We start from the raw sequence: 24,394 nt of genomic DNA on the forward strand, positions 1-24,394 counted from the left end.
AAGCAAAGTAAGCAGTCATGGGATAAGAGGGAAGGTCCTCTCATGGATCAGTAACTGGTTAAAAGACAGGACACAAAGGGCAGAAGTAAATAGTTTTCAGAATGGAGAGAGATAAATAGTGGTGTCCCCCAGGTATCTGTACTGGGACTAGTGCTGTTCAACATACTCATAAATGATCTGGAAAAAGGGGTAAACAGTGAGGTAGCAAAATTTGCAGACGATACAAAATTACTCAAGATAGTTAAGTGCAAACCTGACTGCAAAGAGTTACAAAGGGATCTCACAAAAATGGATGACTGGGCAACAAAATGGCAGATGAAATTCAGTGTCGATAAATGCAATGTAATGCACTTTGGAAAATGTAATCCCAACTATAAATACAAAATGATGGATCTAAATTAGCTGTTACCACTCAAAAAAGGAGATCTTGGGGTCACTGTTTATAGTTCGCTGAAAACATCCACTGAGTGTGCAGTGGCAGTCAGAAAAGCTAACAGAATGTTAGCAATCATTAGGAAAGGGATAGATAATAATACAGAAAATATCATAATACCACTATATAAATCCAGGGTTTGCCCACACCTTGAATACTGCATGCAGTTCTAGTCACCCCATCTCATAAAAGATATATTAGAATTTAAAAAGATACAGAGAAGGGCAACAAAATGATTAAGGGTATGGAACAGATTCCATATGAAGAGAGATGAAAAAGATTGGGACTTTTCAGCGTGGAAAAGAGACAACTAAGAGGGAATATGATAGAGGTCTATAAAATCATGAATTGTGTGGAGAAAGTGATAAGAAACTGTCACTTACTCTTTCACATAACACAAGAACTAGGGGTCAACCAATTAAATTAATAGGCAGCAGTTTAAAACAAACAAAAGGAAGTACTTCTTCACACAATGCATAGTCAACCTGTAGAACTCATTGCCAAGTGATGTTGTAAAGGCCAAAACTATAATGGGGTTCATAAAAGAATTAGATAAGTTCCTGGAGGAAAGGTCCATCAATGGCTATTAGTCAAGCTGGTCAGGGATGCAACCCCATGCTTTGGGTATCCCTAGCCTCTGATTGCCAGAAACTGGGACTGGAGGACAGGGTTTGGATCACTTGATGATTGCCTGTTCTGTTCATTCCCTCTGAAGTACCTGGCAATGGCCACTGTCGGAAGACAGGATACTGGACAAGATGGATCATTGGTCTGACCCTGTGCTTCTTATGTGCTAAAAGGTATAAAATAACCTGAGTCCTCTGACTCAAATGCCTCCTCCTCCACTGAGGAAGAGGAGCTCTCAGATTCAGGCTCTGAGCATGCCAAGAAAAAATACGAAGCAAAAGTTTTTCCCTCCAGAAATGTTTGAACCCTGGTGCAAAAAGGTTGCATCCATAATCCAGATCCAACCTGAGTAGGTGGTAGAGGACAAGCCTAAAGGCAAGTACCAGCATTCTAAATCCTCAACTGAGATAGCTGTCCTGCTGCACTTATCCTTCCAGGATGTGAACAGAGAAGAATGTGAAACCTCTGGGAAGAGAAAACGAATAAGCAGGTATGCAAGTTGTAAGAGCACACATATCAGACTACATCTTTGGTGTATGCAAGGCTGGTTATGGTATGTTACCATCAAGCATCATGGGGATATGTTTCTCTCTGTACCTCCACTAGTACTCTTCTCCCTGAAATTCACAGTCATACCAAAGGTCAATATCAGGCCTACTCCTCCATCTGGGCTAAGTTAACTAATAGTGTCAAGAACACAACAAAATTGCTAAGGATCCTGCTATCCCTTTTTTTTTTTTTTTTTACTTTCTTCAGGGAAGGCATAGACCAGGGTCTTCAGCCCAGCTTCATAGCACCAGATGTCAGCTACAAGTAGTGTCCTATTTGCAGGATTCTTCTGTTTCCTTGACAGAGAACCTTGAGGTATCCAGTATCAGGGGGTAGCCATGTTAATCTGTATCTACAAAAACAACAAGGAGTCTGGTGGCACCTTAAAGACTAACAGATTTATTTGGGCATAAGCTTTCGTGGGTAAAAACCTCACTTCTTCGGAACAGATTTATTTGGGCATAAGCTTTCGTGGGTAAAAACCTCACTTCTTCGGAACTGATTTATTTGGTCATAAGCTTTTGTGGGTAAAAACCTCACTTCTTCGGATGTCTCAGAGCAGTCAGACTGGCTAAACTTGTGGTTAGATCTATCTTTCCTAAGTGGGACCTACCATTGCTGTTAAAAGCCCTAACCATTTTGAGCCTCTGACATCAATATCTCCATTCTGCCTATCCATCAAAAATTGTTTTCTGGTCACTCTCACACCTGTTAGATGAGTTTCTGAATTGGCAGTTTTATCTATGCAGGAATCCCACTGTGTGTTCCATGATGACAAGGTGATAATAAGAATCCCAGAATTGTCCTTGCCTAAGATTAATTCACCTTTCCATGCCTCACAGGAGATTGTCCTCCCTTCATTCTGTCCAAAGCCATAGCAGCTGACAGAAAAGCTGTGGCACACTTTAGAAGTTTGAAGAGCATTAAAGATCTATATCAAGTGCACCTAATTGATCAGAAAATTGGTCTCCTTGTTTGTCCTCTTTCATCTGAAGTGCCAAGGGCTCAGGTTATCTAAGATATTGGTAGCTAAATGGATCAAGCCATGCATCATAGAGTCATAGAATGTGTCAGATGCTCATGTTCCAGACAGCATCAAGGCAAACTTCACAAGATCCATGGAAACTTTGTGGGAAGAAAGAGCTTGTGCTTCCACCACAGAGACCTGCAGGGCAGCAGCATGGTTGTCGGTTTATATCTTTATTACACACTGTATAGTGGACTTTCTATCCTCTGCAGAGGACTCCTTTGGCATGAGGGTGTGGTCTAGTAATAGCATTGCCATTTTAGGCAATTAACTCTGGAGGTCTTTCCTATCTCATTCCGTTTTTCTTATCCCTCCCTACTTCTTTTCACTGCTCACTACTTCTCATACATATCAAAATTGTGGGAGATGTTGGGCTGCAGAATGGCAAATTTCCTACCCATTAATTTTCTTTCTGCTAACAGCATTTCTCACAATTCGACCCTCCCTGGCTGGCTTCCTAGCCAAAGGACAGTATTTAATTTTGATAGTTTTGCTTTAGTTTATAGCCTACTGTACATAGTTCTCATTGAAATTAATGTTACTAATCATATTCTGTGGGTTTTTACACAGCTTTGGAATGAATCATCTGGCAGCAGGCTGGAGAAGGGGGCATGGCTGTCACGAGCTGTGCTACAGCTTTGAATTGCCTCTGGAAAATGTAGACAGGAGGAGAATAGCCCGTATGTATCACAATTGTGACAGACGTTGCTAGTAGAAATAAAATTACTGTGTGAGAACCTGTTTTGAAGTGGCCAAAGTGGACCCTCCTGCTTCTCTCAGAATGCACTCCACCAGTGCTCAGGCAGTCTCAGTAGCATCTGTGAGGAATATTTCGATTATGCACATATGTAAAGCAGTCACCTGAGGTTCTATTCACACATTTACAATGCATTATGCAATCACTGAAACCTCCAGATCGGATGCTGTATTTGGTAAGACTGTTACAATCCCTATTCTCCTAAGACTCTGAGCCTCACCATAAGTAGAATATGCATATGGACAATCACTCAAAAAAGAAAGGAAAGTTACTTACCTGGGTAACTGGAGTTTTTCAAGTTGTGTTGTCCATATCAATATTCCATGACCTGCCTTCTGTTCCCTTTTCCTTGGAGTTCTATATCACTAGGATTCTGCAGCAGAGAGGAAACTGTGTAGTGATTGACCCATTCTGCTCTTCTATGCCCTTGGTGTGGGGCATGAGGACACTTGCCATATATATGTGGCCATAACAAGTACTGCTGGCCAAAAGACTGAGCTACAGTGCCTGCACATCATAAGTGAAATATGCATATGGACAGCATATCACAAAGAATTCCAGTTACTGTATAGGTAAATAACTTTCCTTTACTGTAGGTAAGTAACACCTTTTATACATATAGCTTAGCTATTTAAAATATCCTCCTTTGAATATATTTTGCTCCCATTTTGATGTAAAAATGTGAATTATTTCTGTTTCGATTGTTTCCAGGTGAGAATATCTTTCTGATTTTAGATGGCCCTGTGGATGCAATTTGGATTGAGAATTTAAATTCTGTTTTGGATGATAACAAGACTCTGACTCTAGCTAATGGTGATAGAATTCCTATGTCTCCTACGTGTAAACTGTTATTTGAGGTTCACAACATTGAGAATGCCTCTCCTGCAACAGTTTCTAGAATGGGCATGGTCTACATCAGTTCTTCTGCCCTCAGCTGGAGACCAATTTTACAAGTAAGATTAAGACTGAGGGGAAGGGTATTACTTATTATTTTTATTTTGTTGTACTTTGTATGTAGACAAATTTTATGCTTTTTTATTTTATTTTGCAGGCATGGCTAAAGAAACGTACGCCTCAAGAAGCTGATATTTTACAGAATTCATATGACAGAAACTTTGAAGCAGCATATACATACATGAAACTAAACCTTAATCCAAAAATGGAGCTTTTAGAATGTAACTACATTATGCAGGTAGAACAGATATTGCCATCTAAATACATTCACTTCCTTGAGTACTGATTAAAGTGGCAATAAAATTCCATTTCAAAGGACAGGTTTCAGAGTAGCAGCCATGTTAGTCTGTATCCACAAAAAGAACAGGAGTACTTGTGGCACCTTAGAGACTAACAAATTTATTTGAGCATAAGTTTTCGTGGGCTACAGCATCCAATGAAGTGGGCTGTAGCTCACGAAAACTTATGCTCAAATAAAGGTGTTAGTCTCTAAGGTGCCACAAGTACTCCTGTTCATTTCAAAGGAATATATCCTGGCAGCCCCACACTGTCAGTTGGAGTTGTATCTTCAATAAGTTCAGATGCTCAAGACTGTTCTAGAACAATGTTTTCCCTATTATAACCATGCTTGCCATTCCAGTAATGGGTTTTCCTCTGCACTGCATCTACACCATGTATGACCAGACCTATTGACCACACCAAGTAAATTTCACTCCCTCTTTTGGGAAAAGTTCCTGTTCATTCAGCCTGCTGGCAGCTTCAGTATTATTTACATTTGTTGCACCATGCTACACAGCAAATTAAAACTTTTAAATGTTCTGAGTCAAAATACTTTTATCTTAAGTCTTTCTTTCCTTTTGGGGTACCTAGGTCTCTTGCATGCAACATCTCTTCTCCTGAGCTAAGTTCCAACATGACAGAAAAACCCTCACAAATGAAGAGGAAAGTTGGAAGATGCCTCCCCAATTCAGTTACCCTCCAGGCTTGCTTAATGGGGGAAATTTTACTTCTTCTGCTTTAACAATGATTTTTCTTCATTTGGATTACCAAATCCTTTGCCAGGGTTGCCACTGCTGCATCAACTGTAGGGAGGATGAACAGAAAATCTTTGGGTTCTAGGATCCTTCTAGAATGTCAAGGTTTCCCAAATGAGCTTCTCTTGTGTCAGGAGTTTCCCATTTATTAACTTATTTGAAGGGTGAATATAGTAAGACAGCAAATCAAATTCTATTTTAATTTTGGATGGAAGGTATTCGCTCTTGGCTTTAGCCTGCTTATCCTCTTTGTTTGACATACTGGCTAATGATTTCAGTGGTGGTCACTACATTCTTCCCCATGGATTCAAACATGCGTGGAGGAAATAACCTTTCCTGCTCTCTGGCTCAGCATTATGATGATCTAAAGCTGAGAGTATCAGGGGGTAGCCGTGTTAGTCTGTATCTACAAAAACAACAAGGAGTCTGGTGGCACCTTAAAGACTAACAGATTTATTTGGGCATAAGCTTTCGTGAGTAAAAACCTCACTTCTTCGGATGCATGAGAGTTCCCCTTGTTCAGGGGAGAAGCTAGAACTCGTGGAACAAAATGGAGACCTGGAAAGGCTTTGGGGTTTTTACCCCGTGTGACTGGGGTCCCAGTTAGGGTGAACTGTAAAGAATGGGGCAGACAATCCCCAAAAAGCTGGTGGATATTCCAATACTTAGATTTACCAAGACAGCATAAAAAGCTTCTGTTTATACCTTACTGGTTACTCAGAAGTCCAAACAACACAGTTCCCTTAAAGTGATCCAGCCTCAGGCCTCCATCCAGGTACCTAAGTCAAATATGATGATTTCTGAAAATCTTATTTCATCATAGAAAAGAAAAGGTTCTACCAATCCCAAAGGATCGGACGCATTACCTCCCATGTTAATGAATGTTTCAGATGTTACCCAAATACACGCATACAGCCAATTTTTATTAACTAAACTAAAATTTATTAAAAAACAAAAGAGAGAGAGTATGGTTAAAAGATCAATATACATACAGACATGAGTTTAATTCTTGAGTTTCAAATTCATAGCAGAGATGGTGAGCTTTGTAGTTGCAAAGAGTTCCTTTGGAATTTAGTTCATAGGTTATGGTTCAATGTCCAATATCATTTCAGGGCATTCCAGTTTAGGACTGGGATCTCAGTCCTTATGGCTTAAGCTTCCCCTATATGAAGCCTCAAGCAGATCTGAGATGACAGAATCAGGACCCAATGGTCTTTTATACAGTTTTCTAGCATCCATTTGACCATACAATCCTGGGTAAACAATAGGCTTTTGATGTAACCTTCTGTTTTCTAAACACCACCAGTAATTAGTTACACAAATTAACATAGGATAATTTATCCATTAGGCAGTCTATTACAAACTTCAAAGAGACATATAGACAATGACATTATTTTACCCAAGATTCATCTAAATGTTAATATTCCCTTTTGATCTCTGAATTAGTAGCTATAGTGACAGACAGGAACTGTCTGTTTACACTCTAAGATACATACAATTAGTATCACTTCTAACTTCTAACAATATAGGTTTGCATTTCAAAGTTCTAGCCTATTTAGCATGAATGGCCCTAATTACCATTTCCATACCTTTCTATGTGACTTTAAAGGTTGGCTTTGGGTCATCCAGCCTGCAAGTTGTTTAACCCTTTCTGGCCAGGAGTTATACTTTGTATAAGATTCGTTGCAATTATATAACAGTGGTAGCAATAATGCTTTGCATGGTTATATTTTAATCAGACAACGCCACACCCCGTTTTTTTTTTTTTTTTTAGCCTTTTGGAAAGAGGGTGGTCATTCCTGTTAGGTGACCAGTCTCTTTTCTTGTCTGGTGTTCCCTTGTGGGTTCTAGCCCATAGGGCAGAGGGTGAGAGGGTTATGCGCTCTACATCAAGTAAATCAATTTCATACTTGAGAAAGGGATGGAACCTAGGAGCTTTTCCCTTTTTGAGGTGGATTGGAACACTGGGTTCAGTGTGAGTTTTGGACTTACACCTGGAGACTACTTGATTGGTGAGTACTGCCTAGTTTGTGAAAATGTTTGAAGGCATCTCAGTTGGTGTGGAGGGACGCAGAGACATCAATAAGCCATGCAGTCTTCTGGAACTTTTGTGTGTGTGCGTGCGCGCTTGTGCATGCCTGCGTTCTCTCTGAGGTGATTTGGCACTTTGTCTCTTGTACTTTGGCACATTTCCATGTATTTTTCCTTTTCAAGATGGAAGGAGTCCGAGTGTTTTCAAATAGTATGTTGATTTGTTTTTGGCAGAAAAATGTCTGTTACAGATGAGCATTATTTTTTCATCTTCTGCCATAGATTTAAAGACTATGAGCTAGGTTCACAAAAGGTCTTAGACACCTAACTGCTACTGTGATTCACAAAACCTCCACTCAGCTGCTGCCAAACCCTATGTGGGCACCTATGCTGCCAAACCCTATGTGGGCACCTAAACTCGGTCAGTGTGCTTTTTTTTGCTGTAAAAGTTCCATAGATGCCTATGTTACTGCCTCTGAGCATGCATGCTGCAGCCTCACACGTCTGCCTAACTTGCCTGTGAGACCTGATACAGTAAGTGTGCTCAGACCTTGCCTACCAGATCAGTCCTTATAGGTGAGCTTACACAAAATGGCTAGATGATGATGATGATGGGCCAATGATTCTTTTATAATTTATCCACAGTGGAACAGCTTCAACAGAAAAGAATGAGGGAGCCCTATATCAGAATATCCTATAGTACAGTAATTAGGGCACTCACCTCAGATGAAGCAGATCCTAGTTTAATTCTCTTCTGCCCCTCAGGCAGAGGGGGGACTTGAACAAGGAATATCTCACATCCCAGATGAGTAGTCTAATCAGTGGGTTAAAAGTTATAAGCTACCACCTCCTCCTCCTTGTCCTCCTGGGCTTCTTGCTGAAATGGGGTAGGTGCCTAAAGCCAGGACAGGGTTTGCTGCTGAGAATCCCAAGCAGAGGAGGTGCCTCATGGCAGCCCGACCTTAGGTACCTGTCTCCAAGAGAAGGGTGAGGCTTAGCACACACCCTTTAGCTTGAAATCTCCCATGGGCTGTCTTAGGCGAGGAGCTGCATAGCATGCTGGCTTTTGTGAATCCTATTTAGAGATGCCTGTCTCGCCTCATACATTGTATAGGGAGCCTAGGTGCCAAACTCAGGCTTTGTAAATCCCAGTGTTTTTCTGGTCACCTAAAAGTTAGGTGACAATGTTTCTTTGTGAATTTAGTCCCCATAAATACCTTTAAAAATCTAGCTGATTAATTTTCAGGGAGACAGACTCCTAAATACTTAAGTCACTTTTGAAAATGAGACTTAGGCTCCTAAGTCACATAGGTTCCTTTGAAAATTTTACCCATGGTTATATATATGGCTTTACTCTGTATTTCCTTGTTATAATTTTGAGTTCGACATTGTTCTTTAGCAACCTTGACTGGTTTTCGAAATGTGTTTTTAATGTCTGAATATATATGGAACTAAAAACTGACTGTAGTATTTTCTTAATGCTGTTTTTTTTTTTATATTTCCAGTCTATTAATCTTTTGGAGGGTTTGATTCCCTCAAAGGAAGAAGGCGGTATTTCATCTCCAGCACATCTTCATAAATTGTTTGCTTTTGGATTAATGTGGAGTTTAGGTGCTCTCCTGGAGTTGGATAGCAGGGATAAACTGGAAGCCTTCATTCGAGCAAATGATAGCAAATTAGATTTGCCAGAAATCCCTAAACACACCAATCAAACAATGTATGAGTTTCATGTTACTGATTATGGTAAGAGAAATCACATTGACATTCTTTTTGATAATTAATGAAATTTTTTAAATAAATAAGGTTGGTTAGAAATATAAAAGTACTCTATAATTACATATTATTTGGTCACATGGTCAGAGCTTTCCTTTCTTGCTAAGACCCTACTGGCACACTAATCTTATGGAATCTGAATGCAAGTTATGTATCTGGAGGTAAGCAGTGGAGGAGTTGAGGTCTGTTTGGATTAGTAATAATTTTTATATGTCTTGTTTTTAATTTAGTTTTCATGGATTCTTTCTATTGAGGTTCCTTAATTAGTCTACAGTATAGGTAATTTTTGAGCATGTTATTTCTGTATTAGCTTAATTTTACTTTATCTTTCACATTTTTCTCAAACAGTATTGATTCTCCTTTGACTTATTGTGCACATATACATTCCACTGCAGGTGTATGTGCATCCAATACATTTGAGTCAACGACTTTTGCCAGCAGTACTACTAGGCAATGCATGTGCCACTGCCTCATGCACTGAGATGAGATTATAAAAGGGGCATTTTCACTAACTGCCTCTCAATTCCTTCTCACCCCCATGGCAAGAGTTGAAGCCCACCCATAGCATTTGCTTTGATTAACCAGTATTTCAAAATTCCTATAGCATACATAGTTATAGATAGTATTTAGTGTAGTATAGTTAGGTTAATTGGTTATAGTATTTAGTTACGTAAATCCACCAGGTATTATGGAAAAAATCCCCAGGTTTCCAGCTATGTGGAATGCATTGGGCTGTTTTCCCTGTTACAGACAGGCATAAGAGCAGCTCGATTTGCTTTTGTGAGGACCATGTGAGGGACAAATGCTCTATTTGTACCTCCTTCCCACCAAGACAAAAACCAGAGATTTCTATCTCAGAGTTTACCATATGAAAGAGGTAATGTGCCCCCCATCAGAACTGAGTCCTGGCGAGGTGGCAGATTCAGAGTCCACAAGCAGTGCCCCTTTGACTGTTTGTGATTCAAAGAACAAGTCTGGTGTGAAATGTCACTCTTTGCCTTCACCATCAGCCTCCTCCAAGCATTCCATGCTGACAAGTGCTCAAAGTCTTGATCTTCTAAGAAGACTTGAAGTAAGTCCTCCAGTACCAATTTGAGTCACCACAAATCTAGACACTCATTGGCTGCATTTGATGTAGCGCTGTTGACTCTGGCCTCTTCAGGCCTGTTGAGAATGGTGTCTTCACATTTCCGGGTCCCGCTTCATCATTCCAGCTTGTCCAATTTACGTCAGCACTGATGAACGAACACTTACTTGTTGGTCCCCTCTACTTTGTTGGCCTTCTTGTCAGAAAAGCATCTTCTGTGTCTCCCCTACTGGACCCTCCTTTCCATGATCAATTCCTATTTAACTGTCAAAACAAGGTCTAATATAGATTTCCCCCATGTTGGATGCAACACTTTTTGAGTTAGGAAATTATCATCTATAATATTTAGAAATTCCTGGGGTGTTTAGTATCATTTTAAATTTCCATCCATGTGGATTACTTTATAATTTGGGGTTGATAATGGTCAACTAGTCATTACTTTTTGTTCATCACAGAAGTAACTTCCTACTGTCCTATGGAACTATGATGCCATTTATTAATCCGGCAGGAGAGTCAAGTATTTCTTTGGTGAAATCCTGTTTATAAAGAATGTACACAAAGTCCCATTTCCCTGAACACAGTAGAAACAAACAATGGGAGGCTCAGAATCCAAGTGTGTCTTTCCATTGAGTACTGTGCCAAAAAGAAGCTCTGTCACTCAGCTGCCTCCCAGGGCCAAGCTCACAACTGCTTCTCTTGCTTTCCACTGGCTTTCTGCTACTTACACACACAGCTGAAACCAATCAAACCCCAGCCCAAGCATTTGCAGTTAGTCCCAGGGAAACCCCTCAGCCCACACATTTCAGCTCTGGATATCTTTTTCATGTGGCTCAGTGTCTTGGGCAGTTGCTTCCAATTGTTTCCAATACTACGTAAAGTACTCCTATTACTACATAAAGGGAAGGGGTGGATTTCTGCACGGGCCACCGGGGTCCGTGCCCAGGGCCCTGGCCAATAAGGGGGCCCCTGCAGGAGTGGCAGAACTCTGGCCCCACCCCTGCTCCTCCTCTTCCCCGGGGCCCGCCGCCCTGCTCCTACTCTTTCCTCTGAGGCCCTGGCCAGGCCAGAACCCAGAGCCCAGCCGTAGTAGAGTGAGCATATTCCCCCGCGTGGAGCTGGCCGAGCTGCTCACCCAAACCCCTCTCCCCCATGCCCCCCCCCGTTCATGGATCTGGCCTGAGCCCCTCTCCACAGCCTCCCCTTCCCCCATGCATGGACCTGGCCTGAGCCTCTGCCCCTGGTCCTGAGCCCCTCTCCCACGCATTCCTCACGTAGATGTGGCCTGAGCCCCCCTCCAACACACATGCCGGTCCCGAGCCCCTCTCCCCCCACATGCAGATGTGACCCAAGCTCCTCTCCCCCACCCTCTCCCCCATGGACCTGTCCCAAACCCCTCCCCTGCAAAGACTTGGCCAAAGCCTGTGCCCCCCCACCCCTGCTGCTTACCCCCCTCAGCCCCTTTCTCAGAAAACTGGGCATTTGTCCTATTAGCTCTTGTCAACTCAGTTGGCAAGTACAAATGGACAAACGCCCAGTTTTGCTAACAAAGTCGGGACGTCTGGGACAGAGTTTAAACAGGGGACTGTCCTGGTCAAAACAGGATGTATGATCACCCTAGGCTGTAATAAGAACCACCTAGGTAGCCCGGGCAGCTGTGGGGAGCTGGGACCTTCCATCTGCCCTGGGTGGAGGGTCGGGGGGCCCATGTCCCTGCCCCCATGGCGCACCACTCATGGCAGGTGGATGGTGCAGGGCTCCTGACAGTGGGCTGGGCTCCCTGGGCAGCTCTTACCACCACCTGGCTTCTGGCTAGGCCAGGAGGCAGGGCCATGGGGGGAAGGGGAGGTGCAGGGGGTGGGGCCCCATGACAGGGGGGATTTGGAGGGCCCAAATGTTCTTTGTGCCTAGGGCCCCAATAAATCTTAATCCGCCTCTAGTGAAGGGGCATTTAATTGCTCCATCCATTGATCCTGAAGGAGGGTGGTTATCACACCCATAGGCTTTTAAAGGGGGGTTGTGACTGTCTATAGCTGAAAGATCCTCTTGATGGCAGCCATTAACACCTTCCAGCATAAAAATACAAAAGGAAATCTGAACATGAGGTCCAATTGGTTAAGCAGACAAACAGTAGATCTGTTGGAATAATTCCTCAACCAGAAAGTATTTTATCAGATTTTAGACCACTTGGGCTATGTGAGGCTCAGTCTATTGGCAACAAATAGAAATATCAAAGAACCAAGAAGCTAGGCAACCTCAGATGCAAACTGCCGTTCCAACAGTGTAGGGTACACATTTAAAAATGTAGCATTTTAAAAGTTATTCCTTTCTCCAATCATAACTTCAAGTTGCTGCACCAAGAAGGAATTGGTTAGCTCACCATCTTCTTTTGGTTTGTGGCAGAGACGTGGAATAAGTTTGAAGCCTCCCTACACACCCTGCATTTCCTTGTCCTCTTGGTAGGAGGCACAGAAGAGAAAGGCTTCTCTTTGAGTCTGACAACTTCACTCCCCAGACAGCTTCTTCTGCTACTGAACTAACTGTTGTTGAGCTGTCTTTGGGTCTACTGCAGAGAGGAGAAAACACAATATTTTGACTAGTGGAGCTACTAAATGCAGACAGAGAATTATTAGGTACTATATTTTCCATTTGTTGCTCTTTTTAGGTGACTGGGAACACTGGAATAAAAGAGTTCAGGAATATATTTATCCAACAGAAAGTATCCCAGATTATGCATCTATTCTGGTTCCAAATGTAGACAATGTCAGAACTCAGTTTTTGGTAGAAACAATTGCTAAGCAACACAAAGTAAGTACACTATTTCTTATTTAATTGCAAAGCTAATATATATGGTGTAACATAAAGAGGCTTCCTGTCATAAAACAGAGATGTGATAATCCCTCTTTATATTCTCTATCTCTACTCAGATTTGGTCAGGTTGTACATTTAATTGTATTTACATTATTTTCGTTATCTACAAATTTGCCCTCCCAAGTGTCTCTTTGTCCACATAAAACACTTAAAATAAAGCTCATTGTGTAAAAGATCAATAGAATTAGTCATACACACACAAAAAACATGTTAAATATAATCCAAATAACCCCTGCCTTTTTTCCTCTCAGGAAAAAGGCTAGAGGAGATCTTACCATCAGTTTCTGAGTATCAACAGACTAATGCTCTCTTAGATGAATTGGGAAGGTGGATTTCAGAGTCAAGGGACATCCACTAAAAACAGCCTGCCACCACCCTTGGTTATATGAAGTTCTTTCAATGGGAAAGCAATAGCTGATCCCAACTGTCATGAAAGTACAAAGGGAGAGAATGCTTCTCATTTAGTAACAATTTAAAGCAGAAAAAACTTTCAAGAGCAAAATTAATACCTTGAACTACACCTGGAAATAAATAACAAATCTTTGGAGTAGTAATATGGTTTATTTAATTTCAATGTGTAAAATGCACTTATCATACACCCAGAGGGTTTGCAAAAAAGAGTACATGCAAAAAAGAGTACATGCAAAACCCTGTTGAGAGTCTTTGGGTTAAGTTTAGAGGTGAGAGCAACAAGGGTGATGTCGTGGTGGGCGTGTGCTATAGACCACCGGATCAGAAGGATGAGGTAGATGAGGTTTTCTTTGGACAACTAACTGAAGTTTCCAGATAACAGGCCCTGGTACTAATGGGGGACTTCAATCACCCTGACATCTGCTGAGAGAACAATACAGCAATGCACAGACAATCCAGGAAGTTTTTGGAGAGTGTTGGGGACAACTTCCTGGTACAAGTGCTGGAGCAACCAACTAGGGGCCATGCTCCTTTTGACCTGCTGTTTACAAACAGGGAAGAATTGGTAGGAGAAGTAGAAGTGGGTGGCAACCTAGGCAGCAGTGACCATGAGATGGTTGAGTTCAGGATCCTCACAAAAAGGAGAAAGGAGAGTAGCAAAATACGGATCCTGGACTTCAGAAAAGCAGACTTTGACTCCCTTAGGGAACTGATGGGCAGGATCCCCTGGGAAGCTCATATGATGGGGGCAAGGAGTCCAGGAGAGCTGGCTGTATTTTAAAGAAGCCTTATTGAGGGCACAGGAACAAACCATCCTGAAGTGCAGAAAGAATAGCAAATATGGCAGGCGAACAGCTTGGCTTAACAGTGAAATCTTGAGCTTAAACTCAGAAAGGAAGCTTACAAGAAGTGGATATTTGGACAGATGACTAGGGAGGAGTATAAAAATATGGCTAGAGCATGCAGGGCTGTAATCAGGAAGGCCAAGGCACAATTGGAGTTGCAGCTAGCAAGGGATGTGAAGGGTAACAAGAAGGGTTTCTACAGGTATGTTAGCTACAAGAAGAAGGTCAGGGAAAGTGTGTGACCCTTACTGAATGGGGAGGCAACATAGTGACGGACGATGTGGAAAAAGCTGAAGTACTCAATGCTTTTTTTGCCTCGGTCTTCACAGACAAGGTCAGCTCCCAGACTGCTGCACTGGGCAACACAGTATGGGGAGGAGGTGAGCAGCCCTCAGTGCTGAAAGCATAGATTAAGGACTATTTAGAAAAGCTGGACATGCACAAGTCCATGGGTCCAGATCTAATGCATCCAAGGGTGCTGAGGGAGTTGGCTGATCTGATTGCAGAGCTATTGGCCATTATCTTTGAAAACTCGTGGCGATCGAGGGAGATCCCGGACGATTGGAAAAAGGCAAATATAGTGCCCATATTTTAAAAAGGGAAGAAAGAGAACCCACGGAATTACAGCCTCACTTCAGTCCCTGGCAAAATCATGGAGCAGGTCCTCAAGGAGACTATTTTGAAGCACTTGGAGGAGAGTAAGGTGATCAGGAACAGTGAACATGGATTCATCAAGGGCAAGTCATGCCTGACCAACCTGATTGCCTTCTATGATGAGATAACTGACTCTATGAATATGGGGAAAGCGGTGGATCTGATATAGCTTGAGTTTAGCAAAGCTTTTGATACAGTCTCCCATAGTATTTTTGCCAGCAAGTTAAAAAAGTATGGATTGGATGAATGGACTATAAGGTGGTTAGAAAGCTGGCTAGTCGGGCTCAATGGGTAGTGATCAACGGCTCGATGTCTAGTTGGCAGCCGGTATCAAGCGGAGTGCCCCAGGGGTCGGTCCTGGGGCCGGTTTTGTTCAACATCTTTATCAATGATCTGGATGATGGGATGAATTGCACCCTCAGAAAGTTCGCAGATGACACTAATCTGGGGGGAGAAGTAGATATGCTGGAGGGTAGGGATAGGGTCCAGAGTGACCTAGACAAATTGGAGGATTGGGCCAAAAGAAATCTGATGAGGTTCGATAAGGACAAGTGCAGAGTCCTGCACTTAGGAAGGCAGAATCCCATGCACCGCTACATGCTGGGGACCAACTGGCTAAGCAGCAGTTCTGCAGAAAAGGACCTGGGATTACAGTGGACGAGAAGCTGGATATGAGTCAGCAGTGTGCCATTGTTGCCAAGAAGGCCAACGGCATATTGGGCTGCATTAGTAGGAGCATTGCTAGCAGATTGAGGGAAGTGATTATTCCCGTCTGTTCGGCACTGGTGAGGCCACACCTGGAGTACTGCGTCCAGTTTTGGTCCCCCCACTACAGAAGGGATGTGGACAAATTGGAGAGGGTCCAGCGGAGGACAATGAAAATGATTAGGGGGCTGGGGCACATGACTTATGAGGAGAGGCTGAGGGAGCTGGGGTTATTTAGTCTGCAGAAGAGAAGAGTGAGGGGGGATTTGATTGCAGTCTTCAATTACCTGAAGGGGGGTTCCAAAGAGGATGGAAGTAGGCTGTTCTCAGTGGTGGCAGATGACAGAACAAGAAGCAATGCTCTCAAGTTGCAGTGTGGGAGGTCTAGTTTGGATATTAGGAAACATTATTTCACTAGGAGGGTGGTGAAGCACTGGAATGGGTTACTTAGGGAGGTGGTAGAATCTCCATCCTTAGAGGTTTTTAAGGCCCGGCTTGACAAAGCCTTGGCTGGGATGATTTAGTTGGCGTTGGTCCTGCTTTGAGCAGGGGATTGGACTAGATGACCTCCTGAGGTCTCTTCCAACCCTAATCTTCTATGATTCTATAATTCATAACAAAAAGATAAACCAGGAGTTGAACCAATGCCATTGTGATGGGTTGTTCACCCCACATCAGCCCTGTAAGGTTAAGGAAGATGAGAAAGGGCCAATTAAGATAATATGCCACACATGAGTGGCTTAGGGCAGAAAAGCAACTCCTAATTGGAAGATGAAGCTCATCTGAGCAGCTGTGGGCTGGGCTAATATAAACCCAGGAAGCTGGCAACAGAAATGGGGGCAGTGTGGAAATCTGCAGTCATTGTCTGTGCATTAGAAAGGGAAGGAGGGAACTAGAGAAAGGGTTAGGACCCTGGGAGCATGGCCCTGAGGGTAGATTGTTCCCAGAAGAGAGAAGGATGGAGAAGAAAGCCTGGGGGAGGTAGATAGGAAGCAGCCAGGGAGAGAGCTGCAAAGCTGGGGACTGAGCAGACCTTGGCTGCATGTTGTAGGGTCTCTGGGTTGGAATCTTGAGATGTGCCTGGTCCTGTGTTCTCCTACCAGCCACTGACCGAGTGGCAGTGCTTGGACATGAGACTCTATACCTTGGAAGGGGAAATGCCAGCGTGACCTGCCCGGAGGGTTGCAGCTCCTGGAGTAAGAAAGGGGCCACAGAGTGACAGAGAGGACAATGAGAGGAGAGACCCCAAGGGGAGGTGTCATACCTGGAAGAGAGCTAATCCACAGAACAGCCAGGAGGAGGTGCCACTGGTGATGAGTGAAGACAGTCTTTTAAATGTTTCAGTCAAATCCCTAATTAAATAACTGTATAAAATCTCAACCCCAAAAGGACTTCACACCTGTTCATCCTAATCCTTAGCCAAAAGCCTGAATAAATAGGTTAAATTAGAAAAACCCAAGGCAAGGGCTAGCAATTGCCCAAGCAAGCAAAATATATTACAGAATTCAGTAGCCTAAGTAAACCGTCAAAGTTATCCCAAAGGTCATTGCAATGGGTGTCTCCCTTGCTAAAAGTAGGAAGGATGGTCTTGTGGTTAAAGCAGTGGACTGTGACTTAGCAGACATGGGTACAATTCTTGACTCTGCCACAGACTTTCCATATAATCCTAGGCGAGTCACTTAATCTCTCTCTGCCTTAATTCCCCATGTGCAAAATGAGGATAATAACCTTTCCTTTCTCTCACCTTTTGTTTGTTGTGTCTGTTAGATTGAAAGCTCTTCCGAAAAGAGATTCTCTTGTACAGTATCAAGCACAGTAGGGCCCCCAACTGTAAGCTCTACTGTAATACAAATAACAGACAATAATGGTGATCCCTTCAGAAGGGGATTTTTATAGCCCAACATCTCCCATTTTTCTGTGATGCATAGGCTGTCCCCCGCACCTCCTTTTGCAGTTTCAGGAGGCATTTTAGTATTGCAGCATGTCCCTGGGATTAGCCATTACCCCATCTCAAGCAGTCCTCCAGATCTCCTGTCTCCACAGCAACAGTCAGTGGCAGTTTTCTTTACTCCCAAACTTTTTTTTGGCCAACTTTGATTTTATTATGTTTTCAGGCAGTAGTGAGCAATTTAAAATCTCTCTTCCTCCTCCTCCTCCTTTGAATCATGTAATTAGCAGCATAAGGTTCAGCCACCTGGATTCACTGCTACTGCACCTCCCCAGCACACATCAGGCTAAATCAAAACAGTGTTCTAAATGTGAGGCAGTTTTTGCAGGCTCATCTTGCATAACACAGGCCATAGACTGTCTCCAAAATAATTCCTGTTTGAACATCCAATCTTGATTTTAAAATTGCCAGTGATGGAGAATCTACCACAACACTTTTAAGTTGTTCCAGTGGTTAATTACCTTCCCTGTTAAAATTTGTGAGAGATTTTGAGGCTTTACCACTCTCAGAGAAATAAATTAATGGAGATATCCTATCTCCTAGAACTGGAAGGGACCTTGCAAGGTCATTGAATCCAGCCCCCTGCCTTCACTAGCAGGACCAAGTACTGATTTTGCCCCAGATCCCTAAGTAGCCCCCTAAAGGATTGAACTCACTACCCTGGGTTTAGTGAGCCAATGCTCAAACCACTGAGCTATCCCTCCCCCCTAATCCTGGCCACTGTCTGCTTTGCCAGTACTATGATGTCCTAGCTGGGTGGCCTAACGGTCCTGGATGACAAGGATCACACTGACTTCAGGTCTATCCTTAAGAAAATATTATTTTCAACTGCTTTTGTCTCAGATGCCTCATTAGACACAATGAGATTTTTCAGACATGGTAATGACATCCAGTTCAGTAGCCAGATGTCACACCTGTTTACATCTCTGGATGGTGGCTGTCTACTTCAAACAAATCTGACATACCTCCTAATTTACAGATTAATTTCTATTTGGAGAAATATTAGATAAGATAGTGCCAGACAATGCATCCAAACAAAAGCAGTCCCTCAGCTCTCCACGCAATGCATTAAGAAGGGACTGCATGTCCAACTGCAAACACAAATGCTCCTTTTGTCTGTCCTCTTCACAGAAGTACCAAAGAAAGAATGGCAAGTACATTAGAGGAGAACCCTGGAACTATGGATCAGGCTGCAAAACCAGAGGTGTCAGCAGTACCTCTAAGAGCTCACTATGACAACAAAAGACTATGCCTCTGGCTCAGTCTGAGTCTAGGAGGCAGAATATCCTACTTCTCAGAATTTTCTCTCACAAGCACAGACAAGTGGTCATCCAGTCACGCATCTTAAGCAATTCTGTGTGGAACCACTCACCAGAACACATTCCAAATCAGGTTCTGATTTCAAACCAGGTACTCAAATCTCTCAGTTTGACAATCCCAGGGAATATCCACAGGGGTCTTCCTCTCTGCCCTCCAGATCATGAAGTACATACAACAGATGCCAACCTACTGTGCTAGGGAGCATATCTGGGAAACAACACAACACAAAGCACATGGACCTTCAGAGACAGGAAGAAGAGCATCCACTTCTTCAACTTCAAAGTGATGAAGAAAGTCCTCCAAAGGTTCCAAAGCCACCTTCTGGAGGATCACATTCTGCTCCCGTCAGAAAATATCATGACAGTGGCATACATCAACAACCAAGGAGGAACTCAGAGCTCAGTCCTGCACTTGGAAGTGAGCGAGGTAATAGAATGAGCAGAGAAGAATCTGGCTACCATAAGAGCAATACACATGAAGGAAATCTGAATGCAGACTAGTTTAGCACATGCTTAGTCAACAACTCAGAATGGTATTTGAATTAGGAAGTCTTCAACCTGATCTCTCAGAGATTCAGCCTCCTGGCACTCAGTCTGTTTACAAGTTGGAAGAGCAGAAAGCTGGCACAATACTTCATCAGAAAAACAGTTATCAAGTCACTAGGGACAGATGTACATAAGTGGCCAAAGGACTTTCTCTACACATGGGAAAGTGGTTGAGAAGATAAGGCAAAAGCAAGCAAAGTTGATAGTTCTGGCTTCACACTAGCTGAGCAGACCAAGTTTTTTGAATCTGGTAGACTTGGCACTGAAATCTCCAGTGCATCACATCCTTCACCAAGGTCCCATTCTCCATCTAAATCCAAGCCATTTCCAACTGGCAGCATGGCTATTGAAAGAGAAGCAATAATTATACTGTGGTTATCCTCCAAAGTGATTGGGACTCTATTGGCCTTCAGACAGACTTTAGCGCTTAAGTCCTACTACTCTGGTTGGTCAAGGTTTATCTTATGTTGTCAAAAACCAAACAAAACCAGAAACCGCAACAATCCCTGGAATTCTAGCTATTCCCGATTTTCTTCAGTACAGTATGGACAAGGGACTTCAGCCCAGCACCAGAACATGTCAGGTGTCAGCCACAAGCAATGTCTTATATGCAGAGTCCTCTGGTTCCTTAGCTGAAAATCTTCAAATCTCAAGATTTCTCAGAGCAGCCAGATTAGTCTGGCCAAGGGTCTAGTCAGTCTTTCTTAAGTGGGATCTACCGCTGGTGCAAAAAACCCTAATCACCTATTACTTTGAACTGTTAAGAGTTACACCACTCTATTTACCTGTCAAAACCTGCCTGTTGGCACCTCCGCTCTATATATGCAGGTTCTAAGGACTCCAGAATCTTTCTTACCAAAAGTGAATTCCTCTTTCCAGGCATGACAAGTAGTTATCTTTCCACTATTCTGTCCAAATCCACAGTATGCTACTGTAAAACCATAGCATAATCTGAATGTATGTAGAGCACTAAAGATCTACCTCAAGTGCACCAGATTAAGAAGATCATGCTTCTTGTTTGTTCCTTTTCACCGGAAGTGCCAAGGTCTTCAGGCATCCATGCTATCTCTGGCCCATTCGAATAATGTGAAACATCAGTTGCACATATTCCTGAAGGAATCAAAGCCTATTGTACTAAATTTCTAGCCACATCATGAACAGAAAGAGCATGTGCTTCAACTAAGGAAATTTTCATGGCAGCAAGATGGCCTCTATCAATACCTTTATTAAACAGCATAAGGTGGATTTCATATTCTCTGCAGAGGCTTCCTTCTGAAGGAAGGAGCTGTATGCTGTGATCAAAAAATAACTTGTCTTCAGGCATTTACTTTCAGGTGGAGAATTCTTTATCTCAGTCTGTTTTTTTGATCCTCTGTACTTACACTTCACTGTTTGCTATATCCCACACACAGCAGACTTGTGAGAAATGCTGGGCTTCAGAGTGGAAAATATATTGTACAATAATTTGCTTCCTTCTAGCAGCATCTCCCACAATTTTATCTCCCTGCTATGATTTCAGTAGCCATAGCCAAGGGACAACATTTATTTTTATGTCTACAAGTTTATGGGCCTGATGAGCCCTATTGGACATAGTTCACTAGCTGACACTAAGGTTATTGTTTCTTATCAGTGTCTGGAGAGGGCAGCTGGACCGAGCTGCAGGGGGTGGGGGATGGCAGCTGGACCAGCCAGATAACTCCTCTGAAGCCCATGGAGCTGCCCCTGGCCAAGCTGCTCGTGACCTGGAGCTTGCCTCCTATTTGCTGTGCAAAGCCGGGGATGGAGGCACTGATGTTGGGGTGTCCCCCTGCCCCCACCCATGTACCTGGTCTCCGCTGAGCTGGGATGTGGGTCAGGAGGAGTGTGTCTGTGCTGTTGCCTCTGGGTTGAGAGTGGGTGCTGCTGGCGCTGCTGTTGAGGCGCCTGAATGTTCTGCTTAAAGAGACAGTGCACTGACACACTCAGGTACACTCACACTCCCCCCCAACACACACACACACTCCCCCAACATACACACACACTCTCTCACACACACACTCCCCCTAACACATACATACACGCTCTCTCTCTCTCTCTCACACACACACACACACACAAACACACACACACACACACACACTGCCCCAACACACTCTCTCACACACACACTTCCCCAACATACGCTCCCTCTCTCACACACACACACACTCCCTCAACACACACACACGCTCCCCCCAACACTATCTCTCACTCTGTCACACACACACACATACACACACACTCTCTCACACACACACAGACGTTGTTGTTGTTGTTGTTGTTACTTCTTGGTACTTCCTGTCGAAATGCACAAGGGATTTATAATTTCTGTAATTTTATTCATTCAAAGTTCATTAAGGATTACAGTATTGATATTTTAGTTTTTTGATTGATCTGTGTATTTCATAATTTTATTTCTCTCTTGTGCATAAATTTAGTTCTTTGAGTAGTGAGTTCTAAAATGCCTAACCTGTCCTTGCTGTAGTAATTATCATTATTACTTTTATTGCCATATTGTGCTTCCATTATTTAAAGTGGTACAATCAAATAATAGTATCCTTTTAGAATGTAAATTTTGCTTGTACTCACCTTAGCAATGCCAGTTTAAAAAAATATAGCTAAACACATAATTTTAGACACTGTGCAGATGAAGGCCGCTTATTTTAAAATAGTATTTTTAGTTATATCTGTAAAATAACTTAAAATTCGTACAAAAATAAATGTGGTTCCAAGTCTGATACTAATAGTAATGATGGAGTCAAATGTTAGTGAGTCACACACATGATTGTGATCAATAAACATAAATGCCAACATAATTAGACAAATAAATTCCTGTTCTTAATAAAAGAGAAAATAAAACCTTAAATGCATATGTTAAAATTAAGTAAATACATTTTTAGTGGAGTGAAAAACAATTGACTAAAATAAAGTGGCAGTAACACAGATTGTGTCTGTTAGAGAAAGTAAGCAGATTTTATTTATTTTTATTTATTTCTCCTAAAGATAGTGTACAAAGTATCAAACTTGTGTTTCTGATATCTGTGTTAAAGCTCCAGAATTGATACCTCAAGGTTTGGGATTGGGAATATCTTGCTGTATTATCTCCTGATTGTTCTAAACTTTAATATAAACTTAATATATGGCTTTAATTGGTGTTTGGATATATTTTTTCTTTCTTTATAGAGCACTTAGATGCAGTGCTCCTGTCAGCTAATTTCTAAATTATTATCTGCAAAAAAGTCTAGTTTTCAGGTTAAAGTTGCACCCCCCACCAAAATCTGAAATGGTGCTCCTGGTGAGCCAAAAGTACCCAGAGGGCTGCAGGATGGCCATGGGTTCTGGCAAGATGCAGCCCCCATGTGACAGCACAGAGCCCGCCTTGAGCTGCAGACTGAGCACCAGGCATCACAAGCCTCAGCCGCAGTGTAGAAATAAGAGTGGCAATACATCATATACCATGCTACCGTTACTAATGCGCTGCTGCTGGTGGTGGCGTTGCCTTCAGAGCTGGGTGCCCGGACAGCACCGGCTGCCCAGGAAGTGCTTAATTTGTGCTGGGGCTGAGCTCTGGCAACTCTTTCAATATAAATTAAGCACTGGGAAGAGGCAGTGGGGTCTGGAGGTGATGGGGGTGTGTGGGAAGCCATGGGGGCCAGAGGTGATGGGGGGGTGGGGCACCTGAGGAACTTTTGGGGGACAGAAGAGATGGAGGGTGGGGAGCTGGGGGGGGGGCACTCACAGGGGCTAGAGGTGTCAAAATATAAGTTTGCCCAGGGTGCCATTTTCCCTAAGGCCGGCCCTGACTGCTTTGACTAATCCAGTGCTGTCCTCCCCACAGCCATTTCTTGGAGGTTGAACTGCCCATTTTAAGGAGACTTTGGCAGTGATCGTGTCAGAAAAATGGGATAAACTGAGACTACTGGATAAAATGTGTAAAACTTTCTCCAGTATCCTTTTCACTTCATTCCTTCCCTCTAACATTCGAACGTCAGTAGTTAATTTGTGTCAGGGAAACCGGAAGGGGCAGAAACCTAATAGTTTGTCAATTCATACGGTAGCACAGACAGGCCGCCAGCATAATTACATTAATAAATCAATACAGTAGTTTATTATTTTTATATATTCTTTGCTTTAAAATAATTTTCTATACAGTAAGTCATTTAATTAGCAGTTTTATAATATCTGTCTTTCTAAAATTTTTATTACAGGCAGTTTTGCTCACAGGAGAACAGGGAACTGCAAAGACTGTAATGATTAAAAGTTATTTGAAAAAATATGATCCTGAAGAACATTTGTCAAAAAGTTTAAACTTTTCCTCTGCCACAGAACCATTTATGTTTCAGGTAAAATCATAGATCTTACACAGTACTAGTGTATTTTTTTCCTGTATAAATATATAAAATGTACTTTAAAGTTCTGATGATAAAGGCTGGGGTTTTCAGAAGCTCCTAAACGATTTAGGCACACAAGTCCCATTGACTTATGCTGTAGGAATTATTTTGGGGAAATTCATCGGCCTGTATTATATAGGAGGTCAGACTACATGATCACAATGGTCCCTTCTGTCCTCGGAATCTATGAATCTATGAAAGTCAATGGGTCTTTTTCTCCTAAATCACTTAGGCATTTTAGACAATTCCACACCAAATCACTTTTACAGTAAATTGTTAATTCTGCTGCACAGGTTTCCTCATTCTTCATGAATGGGCTGTGCTTCTTTCCTGTGGAACTCTGAAACCATTTGCTGTTTTCACTAGGGGCTCCAGGACTAAGACCCACACTTCACCTCAGACCATTAGAAAATCCTA

General features: G+C 42.6%; 1 protein-coding gene across 1 annotated transcript in view; it reads left to right on the forward strand.

Annotated features, from left to right (window-relative positions):
• The window catches only part of DNAH8 (dynein axonemal heavy chain 8), a 536,895-nt gene that overhangs the window by 366,386 nt on the left and 146,115 nt on the right, over positions 1-24,394 (forward strand). Inside the window, exons 51-55 of the mRNA XM_065401473.1 lie at positions 4,105-4,346; positions 4,445-4,585; positions 8,918-9,155; positions 12,935-13,077; positions 23,795-23,929. Coding sequence (XP_065257545.1) covers positions 4,105-4,346; positions 4,445-4,585; positions 8,918-9,155; positions 12,935-13,077; positions 23,795-23,929 — 899 coding nt within the window. The remainder of the gene's footprint in view (positions 1-4,104; positions 4,347-4,444; positions 4,586-8,917; positions 9,156-12,934; positions 13,078-23,794; positions 23,930-24,394) is intronic.

The sequence above is a fragment of the Emys orbicularis genome, chromosome 3, assembly GCF_028017835.1.
Source record: "Emys orbicularis isolate rEmyOrb1 chromosome 3, rEmyOrb1.hap1, whole genome shotgun sequence".
Taxonomy (NCBI): Eukaryota; Metazoa; Chordata; order Testudines; family Emydidae; genus Emys; species Emys orbicularis.